This window comes from Trachinotus anak, unplaced genomic scaffold, assembly GCF_046630095.1.
Source record: "Trachinotus anak isolate AG129_WGS33_773 ecotype Australia unplaced genomic scaffold, CSIRO_AGI_Tana_v1 ptg000011l, whole genome shotgun sequence".
NCBI lineage: Eukaryota > Metazoa > Chordata > Actinopteri > Carangiformes > Carangidae > Trachinotus > Trachinotus anak.
Window position 1 is genome coordinate 14,405,012 of NW_027273862.1, and position 23,277 is coordinate 14,428,288.

The 23,277-nt window shown below is 43.5% G+C and overlaps 2 protein-coding genes across 6 annotated transcripts in view; one reads left to right on the forward strand and one right to left on the reverse strand.

Annotated features, from left to right (window-relative positions):
• gse1b (Gse1 coiled-coil protein b) overlaps positions 1 to 18,473 on the forward strand; it is a 165,921-nt gene extending 147,448 nt beyond the window's left edge. For all 5 annotated transcript variants that reach the window (XM_071488246.1, XM_071488247.1, XM_071488249.1 and 2 more), the window contains 14 exons: positions 1,046 to 1,254; positions 6,248 to 6,414; positions 6,697 to 6,897; positions 8,065 to 8,232; positions 8,359 to 8,723; positions 9,076 to 9,406; positions 10,857 to 11,500; positions 11,651 to 11,763; positions 11,864 to 12,137; positions 13,247 to 13,360; positions 13,556 to 13,930; positions 14,094 to 14,432; positions 14,948 to 15,051; positions 15,759 to 18,473. In XM_071488246.1, coding sequence (XP_071344347.1) covers positions 1,046 to 1,254; positions 6,248 to 6,414; positions 6,697 to 6,897; positions 8,065 to 8,232; positions 8,359 to 8,723; positions 9,076 to 9,406; positions 10,857 to 11,500; positions 11,651 to 11,763; positions 11,864 to 12,137; positions 13,247 to 13,360; positions 13,556 to 13,930; positions 14,094 to 14,432; positions 14,948 to 15,051; positions 15,759 to 15,899 — 3,545 coding nt within the window. In that variant the 3' untranslated portion in view covers positions 15,900 to 18,473. The remainder of the gene's footprint in view (positions 1 to 1,045; positions 1,255 to 6,247; positions 6,415 to 6,696; positions 6,898 to 8,064; positions 8,233 to 8,358; positions 8,724 to 9,075; positions 9,407 to 10,856; positions 11,501 to 11,650; positions 11,764 to 11,863; positions 12,138 to 13,246; positions 13,361 to 13,555; positions 13,931 to 14,093; positions 14,433 to 14,947; positions 15,052 to 15,758) is intronic.
• Positions 18,474 to 19,167: 694 nt separating this feature from the next.
• gins2 (GINS complex subunit 2) lies at positions 19,168 to 22,069 on the reverse strand. Its single transcript, XM_071488253.1, has 5 exons — positions 21,896 to 22,069; positions 21,541 to 21,655; positions 20,662 to 20,761; positions 20,379 to 20,505; positions 19,168 to 19,635 (listed from the first exon to the last, which is right to left on the reverse strand). The coding sequence occupies exons 1-5, from the start codon at positions 21,983 to 21,985 to the stop codon at positions 19,507 to 19,509; spliced, it is 561 nt and encodes a 186-aa protein (XP_071344354.1). The 5' UTR covers positions 21,986 to 22,069; the 3' UTR covers positions 19,168 to 19,506.
• Between the last annotated feature and the right edge of the window lie 1,208 nt (positions 22,070 to 23,277).

Here is a 23,277-nt window from a genome sequence, read left to right on the forward strand (position 1 = left end):
TTATTTCATGGCTGCATGTAAGCACGTTGATGCACCAAATTACACTACCTGCACATGCACACACATAAGCACACATCTCCTGCTGTCCTTGCTGCAGCACTGAAGTGTGTGTCCCATTGAGAGGGTTGTGACCCAGTTTGACTGTGTAATGCTGCGCTCGCTCTGAGCAGAGGAGACATACAGCACACTGTACTGTCAAGAGAAGAGGCGCAGGCTGGGAGAAGGAGAGAAGAAATGAGAGGAAACATAGAGACAAGACACAGGTTAAAACCCAGGGGAGACGAAAAGGGAAAATAAAGAAAGGAAGGGAAGACAGAAGGATAAAAAGAGACAGTGGACATAGTTGTGAGGCAGAGAAGGTGCAGCCTGTATGGGGGGAGGTAAAGATGTAAGGTTGAAAAAAGGAAATTGCAGTGATATACCCATGTGAACGAGAGCATATCATGAGAGCTTTGGAACATGAGAGAGAAAGCGAGATGTGTAGAAAGCGAGGCATGTGACCAGACCGTGACCCTGCGCTACAGGGTTTCCCTGGAGGGCTTTGTTAATGTGGCACAGCTACAGCGCAGCAGAGAAGCTCATTGGGCCAGCTTTTCACCACCTGCTGTGTGTGTGTGTGAGTGTGTGTGTGTTGAGGAGGGAGTTCTGTGTGGCTGCAAGCTCTGCTGACTGTATATACATTCAGTATGGCTGTTCATTCTCAAGCAGTGTGTTCTTGTGGTGTGTGTGTGTCCTGCATGTCAAGGCTGTGTGACTATTGCAGGGCTGCTCATCCTGATCACTGTCACTTCATAATAGGAGCCTAGGGCCATCCATCTGGCCCTGTGTGTGTGTGTGTGTGTGTGTGTGTGTGTGTGTGTGTGTGTGTGTGTGTGTGTGTGTGTGTGTTATTTGTTACTGTTATAGTTCTGCAACCCCTTTTTATTCCCTTGTGAAGGAGCTACAGGATCACAGTGTTCCTTTTACTGGTAGATCTTAAACAGACTATAGCATCTTTACACGTGTCGACTTTCTTTCATTGTTATTTGTCTGTGTCTTTCTCCAGCTGCGTCCTCCATCAGCAGTGAGTCCTCTCCAGTGTCCTCCCCAGCCACCAACCACAGCTCTCCAGTCAGTACACCCAAGAGGGGTCCCCTTGGTCCAGGGCCTGTCCTGGTTCCCCCAGCTGGCCACAGTGTGCCAAACACTCCACCTGTAGTCACCATTGCTCCAACAAAGACTAGCAACGGCCTCTGGAGGAACGAGGGACGCCAGGTAAAACCACATTCAAACACCACTCACACTGACCTAGCCTGTTATCTTCCTCTCTCTTACTTCCCTTTTTTTTCTTTCAGTTGCTCTCTCTGAACTCTTAGATTGTTCTGGTGTATTTTCTCTCTTTGTATTTTCCTTTCTTTCTCTTATCTGGTTGTTCAAGCAACATTCAAATGTTGCCATTCTTCTGCTTGCCCGCTAGCACAAACATGCACACAGACAGGCTCTCGAGGGATTAATGGATTTTGTAGCTGGCTTCTAACCAATAGTAAGGCATTACGCACTTGACATATGTACAAGTGACATAGCGGGTCTATGAATGTATGCTTCCCCCAAACCCCTCACCCCCCACCCCCCCATGGCTCAATGCGTTAAACAATGCCAGCTGCCAGTGGGACGTCGAGGTGACAGCCTCAACGGCAGCTAACATCTGTGCCCCTCCAGCCCCCCTCCTACTTAGCCCTCTTGCCCTTGGACAACCCTCCCGCCCCCAAGTCCCCAGCCTTTAGCCTCCTTACCCCCCCACCCCACCCCCCACCATCTCCAGCCTCACCCTCTTCACTCAAGCAGTCAAGTGCATCCTCCACTGCATCACCCCGACACCCACTCTCTGTTACGTAGTGGGAGAGAGAGGGAGAGCTGCTTGCTTTGATAAGGAGTGGATTATGGATTATGGCCTTGCTTTAAGCCTTCTTATCTCAGCTCAGGGGTAATGGTCGAGGCCAACCACATGGTTATGAACAGCACTCTGCAACATGCAGAAACTCAGTGAGACACTTTGACGGTTCCCCGGAGACAGAGAGAAGGGGGATAGCAAAGGGTGAGTGAGGAGGTCAGCTAGCCAGCAATGTGTGGTAGCATTCAGGCTATTGTCACCCATTACAAAATGACCCTCCATAGTTCAAGGGTCAAGCAGAACTGTGAGGTGCTGGAGAGACAAGGGAGCTCTCCCATTGATATCAACCTTTTTGCCATTCCTTAAACATAGTAAGTTTCAAAGAGCAGCAGAAGGAATGAAGGGACGGAAACTCCTGTCGCTTCCTTCCTCATTAATTGTAGCTAATCCCATGTGTATGTTTGTGTTTATGTGTTTGTGCGCATTTGCACAGTGTGTGTGTGTGTGTCAGTGTGTGTGTGCGTGTGTGCGTGTGTGCGTGTGTGTGTGTGTGTGTGTGTGCGTGTGTGTGTAAGAGGTCAAGCTCAAACTGAAAAGGTCATGTCACTGGGTTTGTGGTGCCTCCAGCAGCTCGGGGCCACCCAGCCGAAGAATGAGGAGGTTAAGGAAGGTGATGTGGACAAGAGGTTGGGATGGAGGGGGTAGAGATTGGGGGGACAGCAGGGGATGTGTCATGGAAGCTAGCGTCATAGCATCTCCTCTATTTCCGTGGTGCTGCATGAGTGAGCACATATAACTCTGCGGTAACAAAGAGCCATGGGGCTGTAAAAGACATACATACTTATCTGCCATCAAAATGTTCCTCTTAAACAAAGATGACACTGTCTGGAGCTTTGCTAACGTCGCTAATTGCTGTACATAAATAATGCATTAGGGAAGATGGGCACTTTTACCTTGCCCCTTTGCCCTTCATCCATGTCATCTTCTCTTACCTTCTATGTCTACTATTGTTGTTCAATTTTTATGCCAAAATTTATTTTAGATAAGGTACCTGTGTGCTGCTCTCTGACATCCTGTAGTTTTCCTTGGGACAGGAATTGTGTTGTGGCAAAAAAAAAGTGGGAGGAACAGAGACCAGTGGACACAAACAGCCAGAAATTAAGATTTTAAGACAAAAGGAGAGTCTGACAGAGGCACTAGAAATACTGAGAAAATAGTTACATTCAGAGGCAGCCATTTGTTCTGTGGATCCCCTGTAAAGCGTACAAAAAAGCTTGTCTGTTGCTGTGTGTACATGTGTGTATCCTGCTTTGTGTGTGTTAGAAGGGTTGATTAGTGTCTCTTTTGCTGAGATATGAGTCTGTCTTTCAAGGGGGGGGGGACAAGGCAGTGAAGGAGGGAGGGCTTGGTGCGTTGGCATTTTGCTTTAATGACTGCAGGAGTCTGCTCCCGCTGCTGCCTGTAATTGCTTTTTAATTGGCAATTTGGATTCATGGCTCCATCTGAGAGGCGTAAACGAGAGCTCTACAATGCGCGGGGTCTCCCAGCCTCACTGGGGGTTACAGGGGCCTGGCTCACACAGGGGAAGATGGCTGTTAATGGATGTGTCTTTGAGCCTGAGTGCTTGTATTTGTGCTCTATAGTGTGTATATGGCTGGCTGCTAGTGAATAGTGTGTGTTTGAGAATAAAAGGTTGTGTTTGTTGGCAGGGTGAAAGGTCAAAATGGGATGGCTGGTTGGATGTGTAGGTGCCTGAGTGACTAAGATGCCTCTCTAATGGGAATGAAAGGTTCTGTCTTTGTGGCATGTGTGCTTTTTCAAGGTTCTGACCTGTTACACCCACACCTGTGCATGTTTTTCTATAAGCCTGCATCCACACATCCATGCATAGACATCCACAAACAGGGACAAAAAACTATGTGCACACAACATGGGAGCTATATGTACCCGTTGTCCTTTTGTTGATCAACTTCAATAGAGGGGATTTGCTGGCTTTCTGTGACAGTATTAATTGTAAAAACAGGAAGCAGAAGCCAGTCAATAGCAAAATTTGCCACAGCCCCACCATGCTTTGTTGTTTTACAAGCATCTTTGCTCCATCCTCTTATGATGGGATTTCTGTGAAATTTGGTGGCAAGGAACAGTTGATTCAATTTTGTGGTAATCTGTTTGGGAATCGCACAAATTGACAGTTATTGAGTCATTGCCATGATTATGAAACCATGGCCTTGTCACGCACAAACAGGATATTAAACACAGGTTCAACCACATTTGATTCATACCAACTACTGTTAACCACATAAATACCAGATTCCAGCATTCAACAGCATTCAAGTAAATTATAGCAGATATTTGGTGATCTTTTTTTTCTAAGTAATTCTCATGTTTTGATGTAAATTAAAAGTGGTCAGCGAAGTCTCGTTCGTTTTACCTGCAGAAACAATTTTCTTCATACGGTTGTTTTCTGTTGTGGCAGCTTGATCAGTTTTAAGGGTTAAGTGGGGGCACAGACTGAGGCAAATGTGTTACTTGAGCTTAGTTTAACAGGGTGCTGCCTTCTCTTCACACAACACAACAAACATGAATATGAATGAATAAATAAATACATGGACTTGTAGCATCAGTTATTTTAGTCAAACAACGATGACAGCTTTGCTTAACACTTACCACTTGGTTATCAAAGCTGCCATTGGTGTGATTGTAGCAATTGATTAACTGACAGACAATATGATAGAAAACAGCTTCTCTTCACCAGCGTGCCTCACCAGTACCTGCAACAGCACATCTCAGGAGGGGGAGGAGGATGGGAGAAATACACACCACAGTACATGTGTGCGTGACTACGTGTGCAAGTCCATGTGTTTCAAGATCAGTGATTTGAATAAATGCTTGTATATTTGCCTGCCACAATCACAAGGGCTTTTGCTAACAGTCACACTTCCAGACAGCCACCCAGCACCAAAGAGTAAACAGAGAGCCCGGCATTTTGTGGTTTGCATGGTGCTGTTTGATACTGACTTCTTTTGGCATATATGAACCTCTTTTCCCCTTGGCTAATGATTGGGAGGGAACATCCACCTTTTCGCTGTGCACATAAAGCTCTGAAAGGATGGGGATGGAGTGGGGATGGGGATGGGAGGTTTGAGGGAATAAACTTACTGTTTAGTGAAGCGCAACAAACAACAAGGAGCAAACTACTGAAAAGTGGGAGGTCTAAGAAACAAAGGAGGGGTGTGGGGACTCTAAACATTAGAGGCATTTAAGATTGGATGTTAGCGCATCAGTGTCAGTCTGGGTCAGTGGCTGCAGAGGAGGATGTGGAGGTAATGGCTCACTAAATAGGATTTGTTTTATCAGAGGCGGTAGTGAGAGAGAGGACAGTGCTGCCGTAAGGTCTCTCTCTAATCCCAGAGGTTAATTCAATGGGGCAAGAAGTGCCGTCTCCCCTCTCTCATCGTCTTTATCACTTCATCTCAACCTTTCCCTTCTACCTTATTTCTATTCCTACTGTTTCTAGTTGTGCACTTGCCAACTTCAACTTCAAGTCGCATTATGCCTGAGATGTCTGTTTGACCATTCCAGTGAAAATCTTCCTCAACTGTATATCCCACTATAAACAATTTCCTTGTTGGACTTACATGGGTTGTAAGTCTCCCAGTTCCGCCATTGCATTTGTAGGCAGAGGGAAACCAAAGCTTCAGAAAATTTACTCCCACTCCCACAGCAGGATGTCTTTGTACCTCTGAAACGGTGTGTGTGCCTGCTGAGTGTGTCTGGGTGTGTGTATGTTTTGTTGTGGGATTGGAGAAGTGAGACCAGGCTTGCTGCCAAAGGGAGAGAGGGAGGTGAAAGAGAAAAAGGAAGACAGAGAAACAGAGATAGAGGGATGTTGCTTTTTGGACTTTGTTGTCTTCCCTGTGCGGACACACACACACCCGCACACACGCACACACACACACACACTAAGCCAAGATCGAAGTCATCATCTCCCTAGAAGTACTGCTGTTGTACATCTACCATTACCACATCCTCATCGATCATAAAGATGACATCTCTTCTTCACAATTAGAGAAAAACAGTACGGCTGTTTTTTTTTTTTGTTTGTTTTTTTTACCACTCTCTGCCTGCTTCCTCCATTTTATCATACATTTTCCTCAGATAAATGTTGATCCATCTATTTTTACAGGGGTTGTGGTGTGTGAGTGAGAAAGTGGATGAAAGTGCCTGAGGTTGGAAGAGAGAATGAGGACCACAAACAGGCCAATTCTCTCCCCTGTCTCCCCCCTCACAGGATGGGCTCCATGAGCACCGACAACCGTGACGGTCACAGGTCCTCACGAACAATGACTAAGACTCTCTCTCTGCATCTCTCTCCAGGCTGACTCGGGGCCTCGTGGGGCCAGCAGGGAACGTTTGGGTGCGGAGGGGTCCCTCCCCCAGGAAAAGGGTGGCCCCTCAGTCCCTGCCCACCTCCTGGGAAACCCCTATGCCTTTGGTCTCACCCCCGGTGCTGTCATGCAGGATTCACGTTTCCAGCCCCTTAAGTGAGTCACACACTGCTCTGCCTTTTTCTTGGGGATTGGGATTTGCAATTTAATTCAATTTACAATAAAGTTTCTGCACACTTTAATATAAGTGTATCATCAGTAATTCATAGGTATATTAAACTCACTGGAAAGAGCAGCCACAACGAGCATTTGTCTTGTTGATGGTTTTGAGAAAAATTCGAAAATTAGACAGTTTCTTGGTGAAAACTGATAGTTTTGCACAACTCAAACTAATCATGGCTCTTCTCTGTGGTGTCCCTGCCCTTGTCTTACCTCCAGTCTGCCCAGACAGTTGCCTAATGCAGTGCCCCCTGGTCCTGTACCAGAAGAGTACCTCCGTGGTTTCCGGCCCTATGCCACGACCGAGGATGCCCTCCGTATGCCCTCTTTGCCCTTGGGCCTGGACCCTGCCACTGCAGCTGCTGCAGCTGCCTACTATCACCCCAGCTACTTGCCCCATCCCTCCTTCACACCATACAGGTAGGTCTCTCAATTAATTTGTTTTGTTGACTTAGCACCCATTTCCTCCGAGAGCAAATTGTGCAAACCAGTGCATATAACTGAACTAAGTATTTGGACTGCTTAGACTCAGCAGTAAATGCATTCGAGTATAGCTGACCTTGAATTTGTGTTCCCAGAGGTAAAGTATTTTGTTGCTGTTCTTTATTTGTATATTTTTTTAACTGCGGGGTATCAGCATGGCAGGAAAAAAAAAAACAAAGGTCAGAGAGTATCAGTTCAAACAACACTGAGAATTGGGCTTCCTCTTTGCAACACAGAACAGCAGTGTATCATATTGGATGTGATGAGAAAGACCATTTTTCCTTCCCTTTTGCCACCTAGCTTTATATGCCTGGAGCTTGTACACACATGCTATTTGAGAAATCACCATAAAATAATCCCTGAAATCTTTATACATCTCAAATAAGATGTATCCTCCTCACCACTGTCATTTGTGGATTCTTTCATAAGGAAAACAAGGTTTTGTTTTAGGTATTTGGTGTTTTTTTTATAGGAGCAACATCATAGAAATCATATAGAAATAAATATATCATACAGAAAACACCAGCAGTAGAAAATTTATATGCAATATTTGTTAAAAATGTACGCTGTGTGTGATTATATGCTAACTGCGTGTGTGTGTGTGTTGGTGTATTTGTGTTAAAAAAAAAAAAGCCCTGCTTGCTTTGGGCTATCACACAGTCTGCGTGCCCCTGGTCTGTCAACCCAGCAAGATCAGAGGACTGCAGCACCCATCACACACTGTGCTGTAATGGATTTAATGAGGGGATGAGCAGTGGATGTCACACACACACACACACACACACACACACACACACACACACACACACACACACACACACACACACACACACACACACACACACACACACACAAACACACAGTTGTGCATCAACACAACAGCACAGTCTCTTGCTTGCTGCTGTGTGGTGATTGAGGTTAGCTGACAGACACTGCTGCTTTCTTGAAAGATGGAAGACCCTGTGATGTTGCTTCTTTGGGAGATGGAGGCACACAGGTTAATGAAAGTGAATGCTGCACTGTCACACGAGGAGACTGACTCCCTGGCTTTCTCTCTTTTCTGTTTTTTTTTTTTTTTTTTTTATTTCAATCCTTATCTCCCAGGATGGATGACCCATTCTGCCTCTCTGCTTTGAGGTCACCTTTCTATCCGCTGCCAACAGGGGGAGCTTTACCCCCCATCCATCCCTCTGCTGTTCACATGCACCTACCAGGGGTCCGTTACCCTGGAGATTTCACACACCCTTCACTGTCAGCACTGCAGTCTGAGAGGTAAAGGCCCTTTAACTCACAAATACAAGACCATGTATAGATATTAGCTGTGGTTGTCAATTGTCATTTCTAATTTAACGTCCATCTTCTTTCTGCTTCTATTTCCCTGTCCACTGTGCTTTTTAGGCTTCAGCTGGAGGATGAGCTGCGGCAGAGAGAGAGGGAGCGCGAACGAGAACGCGAGCGCGAGAAAGAGAGAGAGCGTGAGGCAGAGAGAGAGAAAGAGCGGGAGAGAGAACGAGAGAGGGAGAGAGAGCGCGAAAAAGAGCTGGAGAGGGAGAGAGAGCGTGAACGAGAAAGGGAGCGCGAGAGGGAACGGGAGAAGGAGAGAGAAAGAGAGAAGGAGTTGGAGAGGCAGAAGGAGAGAGCGCTGAGGGAGAAGGAGCTACAGGCATCCAAGGCCATGGAGAGCCACTACCTGGCTGAGCTCCATGCCATAAGGGGGCAGGAGGACCGAACCAAGCCTGAGAGACTCACCCCTAATCGGGCTGGTATGTGTCTGCTTCCCCCTTAGCTTCTATAAGCTATAGTTATACTGCTTGTTAACACTCATCCCTACAAACACTTTGAATCAACTAGAGCCGAAACACTTAGTTGATTAATTGACGAGTTGATTGAAAGAGAATGAATCTGCAATAATTGGTGATAATCAATTACTCATATTTTAACCTGTTCACTTACAAAGTCACTGGTTCCATTATCTAAAACGTGGAAAGTCTCCTATGATAGTAAGAAGCAATGTCACACTTTCTTTTTATACATTTTATATAGTGATTAACTGATGAATATCAAATGAAAATAATAATTAGTTGTAGCCTTAAAACCAAAATGTTTTCTTTGCAGATAAAACCAAAGAGCCCGCCCTTCCAGCTCCCAAACCAGTCCCGCCAGGACTACACTCTTCAATGGTTCAATCGCATCATCCTGTCCCTGGGTTGATCTCAGGCCACGGTCTCTACATGGGCCCCAGCGCAGTGGGGACGGGGCTCTCGGCCTCAATGATTGCTCAGAGGAACAATGAGGAGGAGAGGTGGTTGGCACGGCAACGCAAGCTGCGACAGGAGAAAGAGGATCGTCAGTACCAGGTGTCTGAATTCCGTCAGCAGGTTCTGGAGCAGCACTTGGACTTGGGCCGGCCAGCTGACGCACCAGACCACAGGACAGACTCGCACAGGTGAGACAACACTCACAAGGCTAAGCGAGTTGTAGTCCAGCAGGACAGACGGAAATGTGCACATCTTCAACCTGCTTAGATTTTTTTTTAACCACATGCCATGGAAATATTAACTTCCACATAACTCTGTGACACCAAAATGCATGATTTCAGTGCACATATTAATGTTGGGGTGTTTTGCTGTGTGTCTCTGCTAGCCTGGTAGGGACAGTTGTGCCTGTGTTTTGAAGCCTCAGAAGCTGGCAGGCTTCAGAAGTTTGTTTTCAGGCAGGGCTTGAAAAAAAAAAAAAAAAAAAGAAAAACCGTGTCAGAAGCATCACATCTACTCTATTTCTGTCCGTGCTACCTTCTAGGCCTGACATGTAGGAAAACATGCAGCTATGTTTAGGTGTTGATGTAGGGTCCTGTTGACTGCTGTTCCAGGAGAAGTGGGTAGGGGTTTCAAACAGGCAGCGAGTGGGATGGCTAAGATACACAAAGGCTAATGCTCAGCTAATCCTCTCAACCTTGCACAGTGTAAGCCCCCTACTTACCCTCCTTTGTTACTGTGCCTATGTTTGTGTTGTTGTGTGGGATTCAGAAGTGAGGTTGTGGTTAATGCTGAACTGCGAGGACAGGAGAGACACACGGACACGTCTGATATCAGTAGCCCTACGGTATAATCGCAGAATCACAGCTCACAGGCTGCAGATTGTGGATAACACACACATTTACTCACTCACACACAGAAATGCAAACACAAACAGGAGGCAAAGATAATTTGACTGGTCATGCAGCGACACTACTGCCAGGTTTAATCTGGAAAGATGCTCCAGACAGTATCCATCCACCATCTGCCTTTCATTCCTCCTCAGTTTTTCTGTTTCTTTTCCACCACCGTACCTTTTCTCCTTTTCAAGTCCCCCTTTTCATCCTTGTTCTCGCTTTACATATATATCCCTCTTCTCTGTCTTATACCATTGAATGTTATTTCCTTTCAAACAATCTATCGTTCTCCTTACCCTTCGTGTGTCACTACTTTACTTCTCTGCCTGCTTGTCAGGAAAACATTTCTCCTGGCCTCTTCCTTCGTAGATTGCTCTCTGAACTGTGTGTGTGTGTGTGTGTGTGTGTGTGTGTGTGTGTGTGTGCATGCATGCCACACTTCAAGGGCCTAACAGATCAAAAACAGGCGGGTATTTCTGGAGGACAGTGTGTGCCTTGGCCACATCCTCACTCTGCTTTGGGCTACTCTGTCTGGGCTTGATAACACTGCCTTGCACAGACACACAAACCCACAGACATACTGACAGGGATGACAGGAAATAGACAAGGCATATGAGCACTTTTGTGTGTCTCTGCATAGCATGTGTGATTGGGAAACACTATTTCTCACTTTCAGAAGAGATATGGGCATTAGATTGTATGTCTAACAGATATGCACAATCCCTCTTCAATTGTATCTCTGCAGATCCATAACGAATCACCATGAACCAGGAAGCCGGGACCTCCACCCTCACTTAGGTGCCCCTCCACCCCTCATCTCCCCCAAACCTCCCCAGCCACCACGTGAACACCACCCTCCACCACCCACCACCCTGTGGAACCCTGCCTCTCTTATAGAAACAGCCTCAGATTCCAGACGTAACCACGAGCCCTCAGGGATGGGACACTATGAGCTCAGTCGGCTGCCCCCTGGGCCCTCCAAATATGAGGATGGAGCCCGAAGGAGAGATGGGGGAGCAATGGAAAAGTATCCCCCACTGAGAGGTCCTCCAGGCCTGACTGAGCCCAGCACATTCCTCGCTGATCTGGAGAAATCCACCCAGTCCTTCTTCAGCCAGCAGAGGTCATCACTGTCCCTGTCCAGCCAGTATGAACTGGAGGGAGCCGTGAAAAGCAATGCAGGAATAAAAAGCCTCCATGGACACCCAGGGCACAGTAGACATGGACAGGGGCTAGGAATTATTTCTGGACCAGGGATGGGACAGGTAGCTACACTGGGGATGGGCCCGGACACGATGCTGATCTACGATGAGTACCTACAACAACACCGAAGGCCTGTTAGCAAGCTGGACCTGGAGGAGAAGAGGAGAAGGGAGGCCAGAGAGAAAGGTACTCACCACAGCCATACTCTTACACCTGATAACCTGCACTCTCACATGCCTGGAAAATCATGGACCATATCTTGTTTTATGTAACAAGCCACCTTTTTTTAGAGAATTTAAAAGTGGGGTATCAGTAGTGACCTCTGTGTTTCTGCAGGTTACTACTATGAGCTGGATGACTCATACGATGAGAGTGATGAGGAGGAGGTGAGAGCTCATCTCAGGAGAGTATCAGAGCAGCCCCCACTCAAACTGGATGACTCCACAGAGGTAAAACACCTGCCAACACATATACATTTTCTGTGCTCTCCGTGATGGAAGCACACACAGGCACTCATGATAAAACATTTTTCTTTGCCTCTCTGCACAGAAATTGGACTTTCTGGGAGTGTTTGGCCTGACCACGGTGGGCCGGCGGGATGAGCTGGTGCATCAGAAGAGAAGGAAGAGGAGGAGGATGCTCAGGGAGCGCAGCCCCTCACCACCTGCCTTGCAATCAAAACGCACTCCTCCTCCTCCTCCTCCCCCTCAACTCAGCACACGCTTCACCCCTGAGGAGATGGACCGAGCACCGGAGCTGGAGGATAAGAAGCGGTTCCTCACCATGTTCAGACTGTCCCATGTCACTGTGCAGCAGAGAAAAGGTAAGGGAATTAATCGTAGTGTGCAGAGTAAACCCAGTCAATGGAGCAGGTACTCCATCCCACATTTTTAATTTACTCAGTCATGTTTGAAGCTGCTGTAAAAAAAATAATAAAATGAAACAAACCCTGGTAAATATATACGTATGAGTCTGTCTAAGAGTTTCTCTAAATATGGGTTTTTTAGTGTTGCTTACCAACCATTTTGTTTAATTATGTTTTAAGAACATTAATTAGTGTAAGAATTAACTGTGCGTAACAATGCCTCTTAGCTGTTCTTAATTAAATAAACCATGTCTTCCTTATTGTTTAAGTAAAGAATTGGTGTGCCCGGGAAGATAACTCCTTTGACTTCAATGACGAAATATCATAATTAAGTGAAGCAAATAGTTAGATATTGCTAGACATAGTTAGACATTGATAAATGATTGAAAATATAAATTCTTATATTGACTTAGTGCTTCAGCACGGTAGTTAGAAGCCACTACCTCTCAGAGCTGACCTAGTGTACTTTACATGCTACACAAACATGCTCATCCATTACTCATATTATGTCTCCTCTTTTTGACATTTCATTAAAGGAAAGGAGAAGACTGATTGCATGTTGATTTAGCTTTTAGTAAGCAGTAGTCATCATCTGTTGGCTCTACTCTCTGATGCTTTCCTTCAGCTGAACTCTGTCTGCATTACATGCACTGCATTGTCATTAACATGTTGACTCAAGCTTTGAAAGAAACCACAAAGGGGTCACACAATGCAGCATATAATTAACAATGTATGCATAATGTAATGCTTTAAATTGTCTTAGTTAGAAGGGTTCTGTTTGTAGACATTCACAATTATACACGCAGACAGAAACACACAGTATACTGATGAGGAATTGGGAGGGGCAGCAGTGGGCTTACAGTTATCCTAGTCTAATCCTCTTGATTTACTGTTAGCTGCCTACAGATGGCAGCGCACAGCCTCCCACACTGTCAAGCTCCACTCAACCTTACACACTCACATAACTAGAGTTGTGTGAGTGTGCTTAGGAAATTGTGAATAAGACAGAACTGACATGACTAGTGCTACAAAGGTTTACATGATGTATTTTTTCCCCTGTCTCTCAGATAATGAAAGAGTGGTGGAGTTGCTTCAGGCCATTAAAGAAAAGAGTGTAACCTTAGACACCATCAGACATGCCCCTCATCCGCTGTGTAAGAGCCCTTCAGCACAGAACTCTGGTGAGACACATACTAATAAGCATGAACACTTTCACTTCCCTGAAATGTCAGGTTAGAGTGGTGTTTATTCATTTGTATAATGTATTTGGATGAAAGATGCATCTAAAGTAATTACGATTTCTAACTGCAACGTTCCATCTGTAGTAATGTGGATCTTGACCTCATCATGACTAACACATGTTCAAATAATTACAGATTCTGCATTCGCCCAGCCTCCCTCTGAATCAGAGGACCACCACAATGTCAGACCACATAGCCCCTCCTCACATTGCCCAGCGTCCCCCAATGGCCATCCAAAACCCCTTGGGGACACATTAAGACCAAAGGAACCCCCTTCTCCAGCTGTCTACCCAGACAAGGCCCGGGGGCCCAGTGAGGGACCCATCTCCAAGAGGAGCTCCAGTCTGCTGAACAGCTTGCGGCCCCCACTCCCCCTTCAGGCTAAAGAGGGCCTTCACAGCGTCAATGGACGCACCAAACCCTGGGACAGCTTCACCCCAGAGGAATTTGCCCAGCAGTTCCACGAATCTGTGCTTCAGTCCACTCAGAAGGCCCTGCAGAAACACAAAGGTGAGCCACACAAGCAGCAGTCAGAAACATCTTTGCAAAGGTGACTGATGGGCAGCATGATAAATAACCTAAACGATTAATATATTACCAAAATTGTTGTCTATTTTGTCATCTCTTAATTCAATAGTTCAATAGTCATTAATAATACTATCTTGTCCTTTAGGTGGAGCCACAGGGATGTCGGAGTCGTCCCACCTCCAGGAGTCCTCTGTTCACTACAACATTCCAGAGCTTCAGAGCGCCCCTGGCCGACCACCACAGCCACATTCACAGTCTCACTCAAATGCACATTCATTTCCCCATCCACTCTCACACTCTCACCCTCAGTCCAACGGGCAGCACTTCTCAGTACCGCTTCACCGGGAGCCCTCAGGGACAAGAGAGGACCTGTCTGGTCCAGAGGACTCTGAGGAAGAAGAGGATGAGGAGGAAGAGGAGGGTCCTTCTTCCAAGTGGCAGGGGATTGAATCTATATTTGAAGCTTATCAGGAATATGTTGAAGGTAAGCAGCCACACTTTTGTTTCTGAGATTAGATGTATTAATTGTGATGTGATTGTTTTTTGTATAGTACCGTTCATACAGGTGCGACATTAAGCTTTATAGGTGACTGACAAAATAGTAAAATTGAATCATAACAAAAACTATAAAACAGATAAAATACAATTAAAAAGATATATACTCAAGAGGACTGAAACTTGTAGTTGTAGTGGCATTCTCTTGTCACTAGAAGGTGCTATTTATCCTTCATAATCACAATTCAGTTACATGCAGATAAATGTGTATCAGGATTTCTACCATAAATTCATTTAAAATAACTGATAGTCAGTCCCACCTTTTCATCACACGAGTCACTGGTGCATTTTAAAAGCTCCAAACACGAAGATGTGTTTGCTTGAGGTAGACTAGCCTTGTTGCATCTGCTCTGTTGCTTAGAGGTCAGTGTTCACTGCCCTTGTGCTTACATTTTTCACTAATCCCAGCCCTGGTCTATTCTCTGATTTGGTGTTGTCCTCTAGAGCAAAGTTTGGAGCGACAAGTGTTGCAGAGCCAGTGTCGAAGACTAGAAGCTCAGAACTACAACCTCAGTCTGACTGCTGAGCAGCTGTCACATAGCATGGGGGTAAGATGCACACACGCTTCACTTCTTTTACTGTCCTTCATGATGATACACTAGGTGCACAGGGTGAACTAATTAGCTTAAAAACTGTACTAGTACTAACTGAAGTAATTAAATCACAGGCCAGGCTTGACGACTTGCGAGTTGAGGGAACATGCTAAATTTTCAGTGCATGAATTGCTGGTTAAAAATGCAAAAGAGAAGTATTCCTGCAAGCCATGAAAACATACATACATTTTTGGCAATTTCTGCATGGATGTATAAAAGCCTGAAAATACAGCACAAGGCTAGAGCAAGTGAACCCTGACATCCAAAAACTTTCATTTAGATTTTTTGATAATCCAAGATGAGAATGTTACCAAACTGCTAATAAAGAGCTAATTAAATTTAATCATGTTTTATTGAACATTAGGATACAGGCCTGGGACAAAATGTTATCCTTAGCCTCCCAAGCTAAATATTACTGAACTTTAGGAGGTGCTGATGTGTGACATAGTATGAAATCAATGCCACTTGTATAATCCCAGAACTAGACGCTTCCCCTCTTGAAAAATAATAAAATATCTCACACAGTTCAGGACAAGTCATGCTATTCTTCTTATTTTTGTCCCTTCATTGTATTAATACAACTGCAATCAAATTGTTGTTGTAATTTTATTTTATTTTTTGTTAATCTTATATTTTCCCTCTCTGCTCCTGCGGTTGTGTAGGAGCTGATGTCTCAGAGACAGAAGCTGGCAGTGGAAAGGGAGAAGTTACAAGCAGAGCTGGAGCACTTCAGGAAGTGTTTGACGCTGCCACAGACACACTGGCCGAGAGGCAGCCATTACAAGGGTTACCCTCCCAGGTGACCCCAACACGCCGACCTGATGGCCTCCAGGCCTCGGCCACCTCCCTTTTCAGACTGACACCCAGAGTTTATTTTTCATGGCCTGTTCCACATGGCTCCACAGAGGAGAATATGGCTGGCTAGATAAGATGAATGAATGAATGATTGAATGGAGTGAATGGATTGATGAATGCACAGGAGACAGGACCATTCAGTGAAGGACAGGCAGTCTTTGGACTGTGGCCAGCCAGGGACTGCGCCACAAGCCACGAATGTGTGCCAATGTAGCCAACCCCAAGATGTAGGGCAGGAGTACCTGAAGATCAACACAAACACACACGCGCACCTGCTTTTCACACACTCTTCAGTCCCTGCTGCTCTATTGTTCAGTCCCTGCATCCCTCACCGCCACATCTACAGACAATCCTGCCAATGAGGGAGCAGCCACCCCAGCTGGGGTGCCATCAAGAGACTTGAAAGCTCCAAACGAAGGCTTTTGGCCAGTCGGGACTGATTTTTTTCACAGTGGCCACATGAGCTTTTGAACTGGAAATGCACTTAAGAATAAAAGCTGAAGAACTACCTGGTGGTACTGTGTTACAACAAAGAACTGTTCAAATTAGGGAAGAACTTAGAAAATGCACATTTTTTGGAAAGAATTAAGGAAATGTTTTATTTCAAAATAGAAAATTTGAGAATAAGAATTTTAAAAGGTGCTTCGGCCTTGTATTGTATATAATATGAAGACTTAAAAGAATTTTGTATGTTTTTATTACTTTAATCATTGTTCTTTTAAAAGAAAAAGCCTGCCATTTTTATATGTTTATGCTTTTTGGGTTGGAAAAGAAAGCCTTGCTTTTAGTGTTTGTACTGCTGCTGGCCAGAACAGCTCATTTTGAGACATTTAACAGAGTGAGAGAAAACAGGATGCACTCCTCCTCCTCTTACTCTCTCCTGGCACTGTGCAGCTGAGACCCAGCCACAGCCACCTCATCTGGCCTCTGAGCTCAGCAAAGCTTACTCAGAGGTCATGAGACACGGCTCCTGCCCTCTCATCCCCCTTACTTCACAGCAACATTTGTCTGTCTGTTTTAATGCCCATTTCAACAACTCCTCCAGTCAGCTTCACTGCTGCTGGCATGATTAGTTAGCTTGTGATATTCTCATACAGAAACCAGTTGAAATACTGACAAAATTTAGATTTTTTTTTTTTTTTTTTTTTAACTTGGGTCACTTGACTTACTTGATTATTTTGTATTTTAAAGACATGAAGAGTCTCTTAAGCAGCCAGATGATGAAACTGGTTCTTGATGCTTTATCCTACAATTGGACCTTCACCTCACTTTGCATGACATTATATAGCATTGGACCCTAACAGTATGACGGTTTGCATAATGTTACGCCTTACAAGATCCAGCCCTTAACAGCAGTCATGAGAGGACACAGTGCCAAAATGAGAAACAAACAGTAGCATCTTGGATCCTTAATTTTAAATTGAGTTGCAATTGGGTAGCCAAACATTCAAACCAGAATGGCCATCTTCCACTGCTGAAAACCTTTGACCCCCCCCTCACCTCCTTCCTGCATTTCCCCGTTTTTAGGAGCCTTGCTATCCAAAGTTGCCAATGTTATAAATAGACTGGAAATCACACAAAAGGTCAATTCAAACTGGGCATTTCCTAGTACATATAAAATCAGAGGGGTTTGTTTTACCTGGCCTCATACTTGTTTACAACCCGTCTGCCCTCCTCCTCCTTGTCAGCTCTGCCCTGAGATTCTGCCAGTTTTACACTGACTTTCTATCCTGTACTCATGTTGCCTCAGCCCTGTGGTTGTACGTGCGCGTGGAGCTCAGAGGCCGTCTATGAGGCAAATGGATCATTGCATTGAATTTAACTGTTAAGTTATGGTGGTCGGATTAGAGTGATTTCAGTATTTCACAGTAAAATGTCCAGAAAGTTAATTTAGAAAAGTCTGAAGCACAACTACCCCATACATACAATATATGACTTACAAGTGCCTCAAGAATTTGGGGGCATGTGAATGAGTTGGAGTCCACATGATGGACACAACTTCAATCAGTGATAAGGCACTCTACATTTAACACTGAAGTGTCTCCTGTATGTCTCGCTCCTTTCAAATACTTGCAAGAATTCCTTTATCTAAAAGCATCTTCAAGAAACAATTTAATCATAAGATCTTTTTATAAATGAGGCCCGAGTCAGTTCAGAGGATCAGAGGGATACAGTGTAGTCTGTCATTTTTACAGCGCAGAAAAGAGCCAAGAGCACAGCTTATCAGTTAATGAGGGATTACATATGCTGAGGGAAGCTGCCAATGAGCTGGGGAAGCAGGTGTAGTAGAGTAGGCCCCCTTACCCAGCATCCCTGTCTCTCCAACCCACGCACGCCCATGCAATAGCCCCATTACTCAGTGGAGGATGTCTAGATGCTGTGAAATCCTGTTTTTAAAATGTACTTGTTTGAATTCATTGTAATGTAATATATTCTTTGTTGAATGTAGTAATTAGGTATTTATGAATATATGGCTGTGATTTCAGACAAAAAAGAAAATAAAATATTTCAAAAATGTTAAATACCAACTTTTGTCTGTTTGTGGGTGCTGGTGCAGTAGGTGGACGATTCCACACAGGGTAGCAAACCAAAATCAAACATTAACTGTATGAATTAAACAAAAAAACTGATTCCTGGACCTTTCCTGGCAAAGATTCTTTATAAACCTGTTAACTTAAGCACCCGAACATCATAACCACAACCAGTAATATCTTGTCACTAAATGCAGTGAGCCTGGTTTAGAACTGTATTTATGTGGATTTCAGTCCACCTCAAAAAACAAAAATATTTACATTACACCATGGCTCCTCACTGCTGCTTAACATTTAGGATGGGTCGAATACAGAGCAAATTTCCTTACAAGGGATTAAAAATAAAAAATAAACTAAAGGAATTGATGTTCTATCGATTCATCTATTACTTCAAACACTTCATTTTATGATTAGCATGTCACTTTGAGTTTAGATTGCCCTGTATACAAAACCTGAAATGTCAGGCTACTATGATCTGTGTGTATATATATACTTTCCAATACCACAATTTTGCATGCAAACCTGAGTCAGTCCAGCAAACCAGAAAAACTCCACTACTCTCAAGCATTTTCAAAAATTCAGAGGAAATATTACACAAACATGACGACGGCAGATAGACAATGATTAAAAATGTAAAATCGTAGGGAAAATTTTGAAAAAAGTACATACTTACATACCAGGAATATACACACTAATACATTTATTTTATCACATACAAATGCATGGTGGCTGTTGTAAACTACTATAAGTATCCTAAATGATATTAAATTACATACACATGTATTGCAAACAGCAGAAACGTAACGCTTTTGTGCTTGTAAATGTGTGCTCCCTCGAGAGGAGTATAATCCCTTAAAAGGCTGAGTAAAACTCCTCAGCTTTCTTCAGTTTCAGAGAAAAATGTCTTTTCAGTAATGAAGAGCTTGCTCAGTAAGTACACACTTCTGTCTAGGGTGTTATCCCCAGCCTCCCCAAATTCTTGGGACAAGATCCAAACCTGCACAGCAGGCCTTGATCTAGTGGGTCAATAGTCCATGAACTGTCCTTTACTGGAGCCAGGCTGCAGATTGGAACGTAGTTTGTACATGCAGTTGAGAGAGTCAAGGAGAAACGCTCGAATGGTGTTGATCTCCATCAGAGTCAGGTTGTCCAACTATAGAGAGAGGGAAGCAGAGTGAGGCAGGAGATGATGTCAGCTTTCAACAAGCTATAATTAAATATGACATTCATTCTCTAATGGTTGTGGTGAACGCTTGTGCTCATATCTACTAGATCTTTATATTAGAGTGAAACAGGGAGCTGTAGAGCCACAAAATGTGAGGATAAAATGAAAAATCTTAAATATTTCACAAGACACCGGGACCATGATTGTTAATCCTGTTGATTAAGAATGATCAAGGCATCTTAACCTAATGAATCCTCAGTTTTTCCTCACCTGAAGATGTCTTTGGAGCACAAAAATTTTATTCCAAGTTGCTTAGATTTTTCTTGAACTTCAAATGACCATATCCTAGCAACATTATTTTACCATCATTGATTAGTCTATTGGTTATTTAGGTGATTAATCAGTTAATTGTTTAGTCTATAACATGTCAGAAAATAATGTAAAATGCCTGTTTCCAGAGGCCCAGGTAACATCTTTATATTGTTTGTTCCTAGGACCAACAGCTCAAAACATATTCAGTTTACTATCACAGCAGAGTGAGAAAACCAGCAAATGTCCACATTTGAGAAGCTATAACATTAATCAATACAGTTGCTGAAAAAGTGTCTGTTCAGCAACTAATAAATTATTTTTTCAGCTCTACAATATCCTATGAACTAATGATGTGAATAGGATATTGTGGTTTCTTTAAGTGAAAGATACAGCGTATGATCCTTTGTGATCAGTTTTACCTTGGCATGAGCCTCCTGCTGACTGATGAAACTGTCGGCGGACAGACGGAGTTTGGCAATGCGTGTGTCCCAGATGTCTTTGACCAGTGTGCGGATCTCATCTGCTTTAGGAATATTGTCAGATGCGCTACAGAAATACACAAATCATCATGTGAGGTAGAGTGCCACATACAGAGAAACGGGACCATTTTCACAAACTGTTAAATTACTTTGAACACCATGAGCATAATAAGAAGGTAGGCCCTATTTCTGCATGGGATTTACTTAAATTTATAAGACTCACTGGTTCAGCAGCAGCTTGGTCAGCTCCATGTAGTAAGGGCTGGGAACAGGTGTAAAGGTATCCTCTTTCCTCTCAAGATCTCGCATGTCCTCCAGTTTCTCTGAAGATTGGAGCATAGCATCAACAGCAGGCAGGTCCCAAACAGTAATTTAATGAACCAAATTACCAGGTGGAGGAAATTCAGATGTATGTCAATAAATAAATGTCCTTAAGCTAAGGTTGGTTTTTGTCTTCTCAGGGGATTTATTTACAGTAATAAATATAAAGAATAACACCATCTTTATATAAGCTTATAAAGCTACTACAAAGCTCCACATTCAGTCATCCAACAATTATAAAACGTCTGAATGGTGGTGGTGAACAGTACACTGTTTAGGTGAAATAATAACAATATGGATATTATGGTTAATTCGTCCATTCACTAAAGGAACTAAAAGACAATAATCTTTGTGAATTGCATACATCTGATTCTGAATGACGAAGTTATCTATAATCCAACTTTTATCACAAATCAACACTTGTCTAATGCAAACATGGAAAATTTGTCCCAGTTGATACATTTTTTTGCATCAAGGGCATTTAAAAATGTGGAGAGGACGGCCAGACCACAAGTGACAATAAAAACCTATATTGTGTGGTCAAGAATAAATCAAACAATCACTGTAACAAGCTGATACAACATATGTACATGACCCTCTCGGTTCAGTGGAAAAACAAACAATAATTTTAAGAAAGTACAAAGGTTTGAGGGTAAAAATCAGAGTTTCACAGGGTGGCTGATTCTGAATTTAAGTTATTCTTAAAAGGTATTCAACTCTGAAAACATGTCTATCACCTGCATGAACTATATATAAGCCAGATAAAGATATTGTCTCTTACCAACATCCATCCACTCAGGAGGAACAATTCTACATTTCTGTCTCTGTTTCAAGTTGAGAGCCAGCCACACAGGAACATCAACTGGCAGTCCAGGGTTGAAGGGACCCAGGTCGCCCTGAGGACAGAGGACACTGATTTTATTGTGCAAAACACGCATACGAAGCTCCTGGCTCCATCTTCATCAGCATACAGCTCCAAACTCCAGTGGTACGAATAGACGACATGTGGTCTTACAGCTTAATGTACTTACTTTACACTAGCAGCATGAAGTAACGTAGGTATGAAAACTTGAATTTGAAATTTAGTGGCAATCCGACGACTAGAGCTAAGGTCTAACGCCAAATGATTGACTTACCCCGATCAAATAGATCTTGTCTAGACTGAAATTTGGTATTATCTTCACCATTTCTTTCTCAGCGAGGAACTCGACCTCCGAAGGATCCATTTCTGTTTGTTATTTGGTTTCCACCAGCTTCACCCTCACATTCATGAACTCTAAAAATGTTCCCGCGCTGCAAGCAACACGAAGCCAGAAAGAAAACCAGGTCAGGACACCGTCGTCACTAACAGGAAGTACGGCCTCGCAAAGTGAGCACTGTGTAATGTTTTGTGCAACTTTACAAACTTTTTCGGGGTCTCGGTATATGTAATCCCTTTCCGCGCTACTGGTGTTATCCAAATCTGTAGAAAAGTTGTAGTTTGGAGGCTGTTTCTTGGGGCGCAAGCGGCCGGTTGCTCATGACGACTTTGTCTACTCCTTAAATATTTGCTCTGTCTGACCCAGGAAGCAGAAGTGGGTCATGTGACCGTAACAACAGTTGCAAGGAATCGCCGCTTGGTGGCAATATTCACCAAGCGATAAAGAGGTTAGGGGGGCGGGGACAGGTACTGTACTGTATGCTGAGGAGGGTTTTATCTGCCATCTCTGCACTTCCCTTGTTTTGATCATGTGTGCAGCATTTCTCTTTCACCCAAGAATATTTTTTAACTTATATTTGCACAGTTAGTTAGAAGTAACCATGTGTCAAACAGTAGTAGCAAGTATTCATCAACAGAAGTCGCAATACCACAAGTCTTTTATTCAAGGTGTAACTCCTTTTAAAATGTTAAATTATTATAATATAGAATTATAATTACTGATGCTGTAATGTGTAAGCAACATTCAGGTTGTAGCTGGTCAATGTGGAGGCAATTTCACTAATTTTGTAACATTATATTTTATACCGATCATGTTTTGTGTGTACAATCATTATACTCAATGTAGTTAGTGGATATTGATACAACATATAGTATCATTTGGTTAAATATATGAGTTGCTAACAATATATTTAAGTGGCTGGTAACAGGAGGCTTAAAAATGAGCTGATCACTCTGTGCCAGTTCTGTTGTCATGAGTGGATGATAGAACAACAGCCAAAAAAAAAGGCTGCTCCATGATAATAATATAGTTGTTAAGGACTGTCAGCTGAAAAATAAATAGTGCACCAGGTCAGAAAGAAGCCTGTTAATCTTTTCAGTGCAAAGTCTGATAGGTGAGAGGGGGTGTTACATATAGTAAATTGATGACACAGAAAGACATTTCTAGAACACCAGCTAAGAGAAAGTAACATGTAAGAGAAAAATGATCAGGATGTATTCCTTGTAACATGTATTATGAATTAATACTTCCCATGGGATATGGAGGGCTAGGGAGGATCTAAATCTGATTGATTGGTAATTTTTTTTTTAATTTTGAGT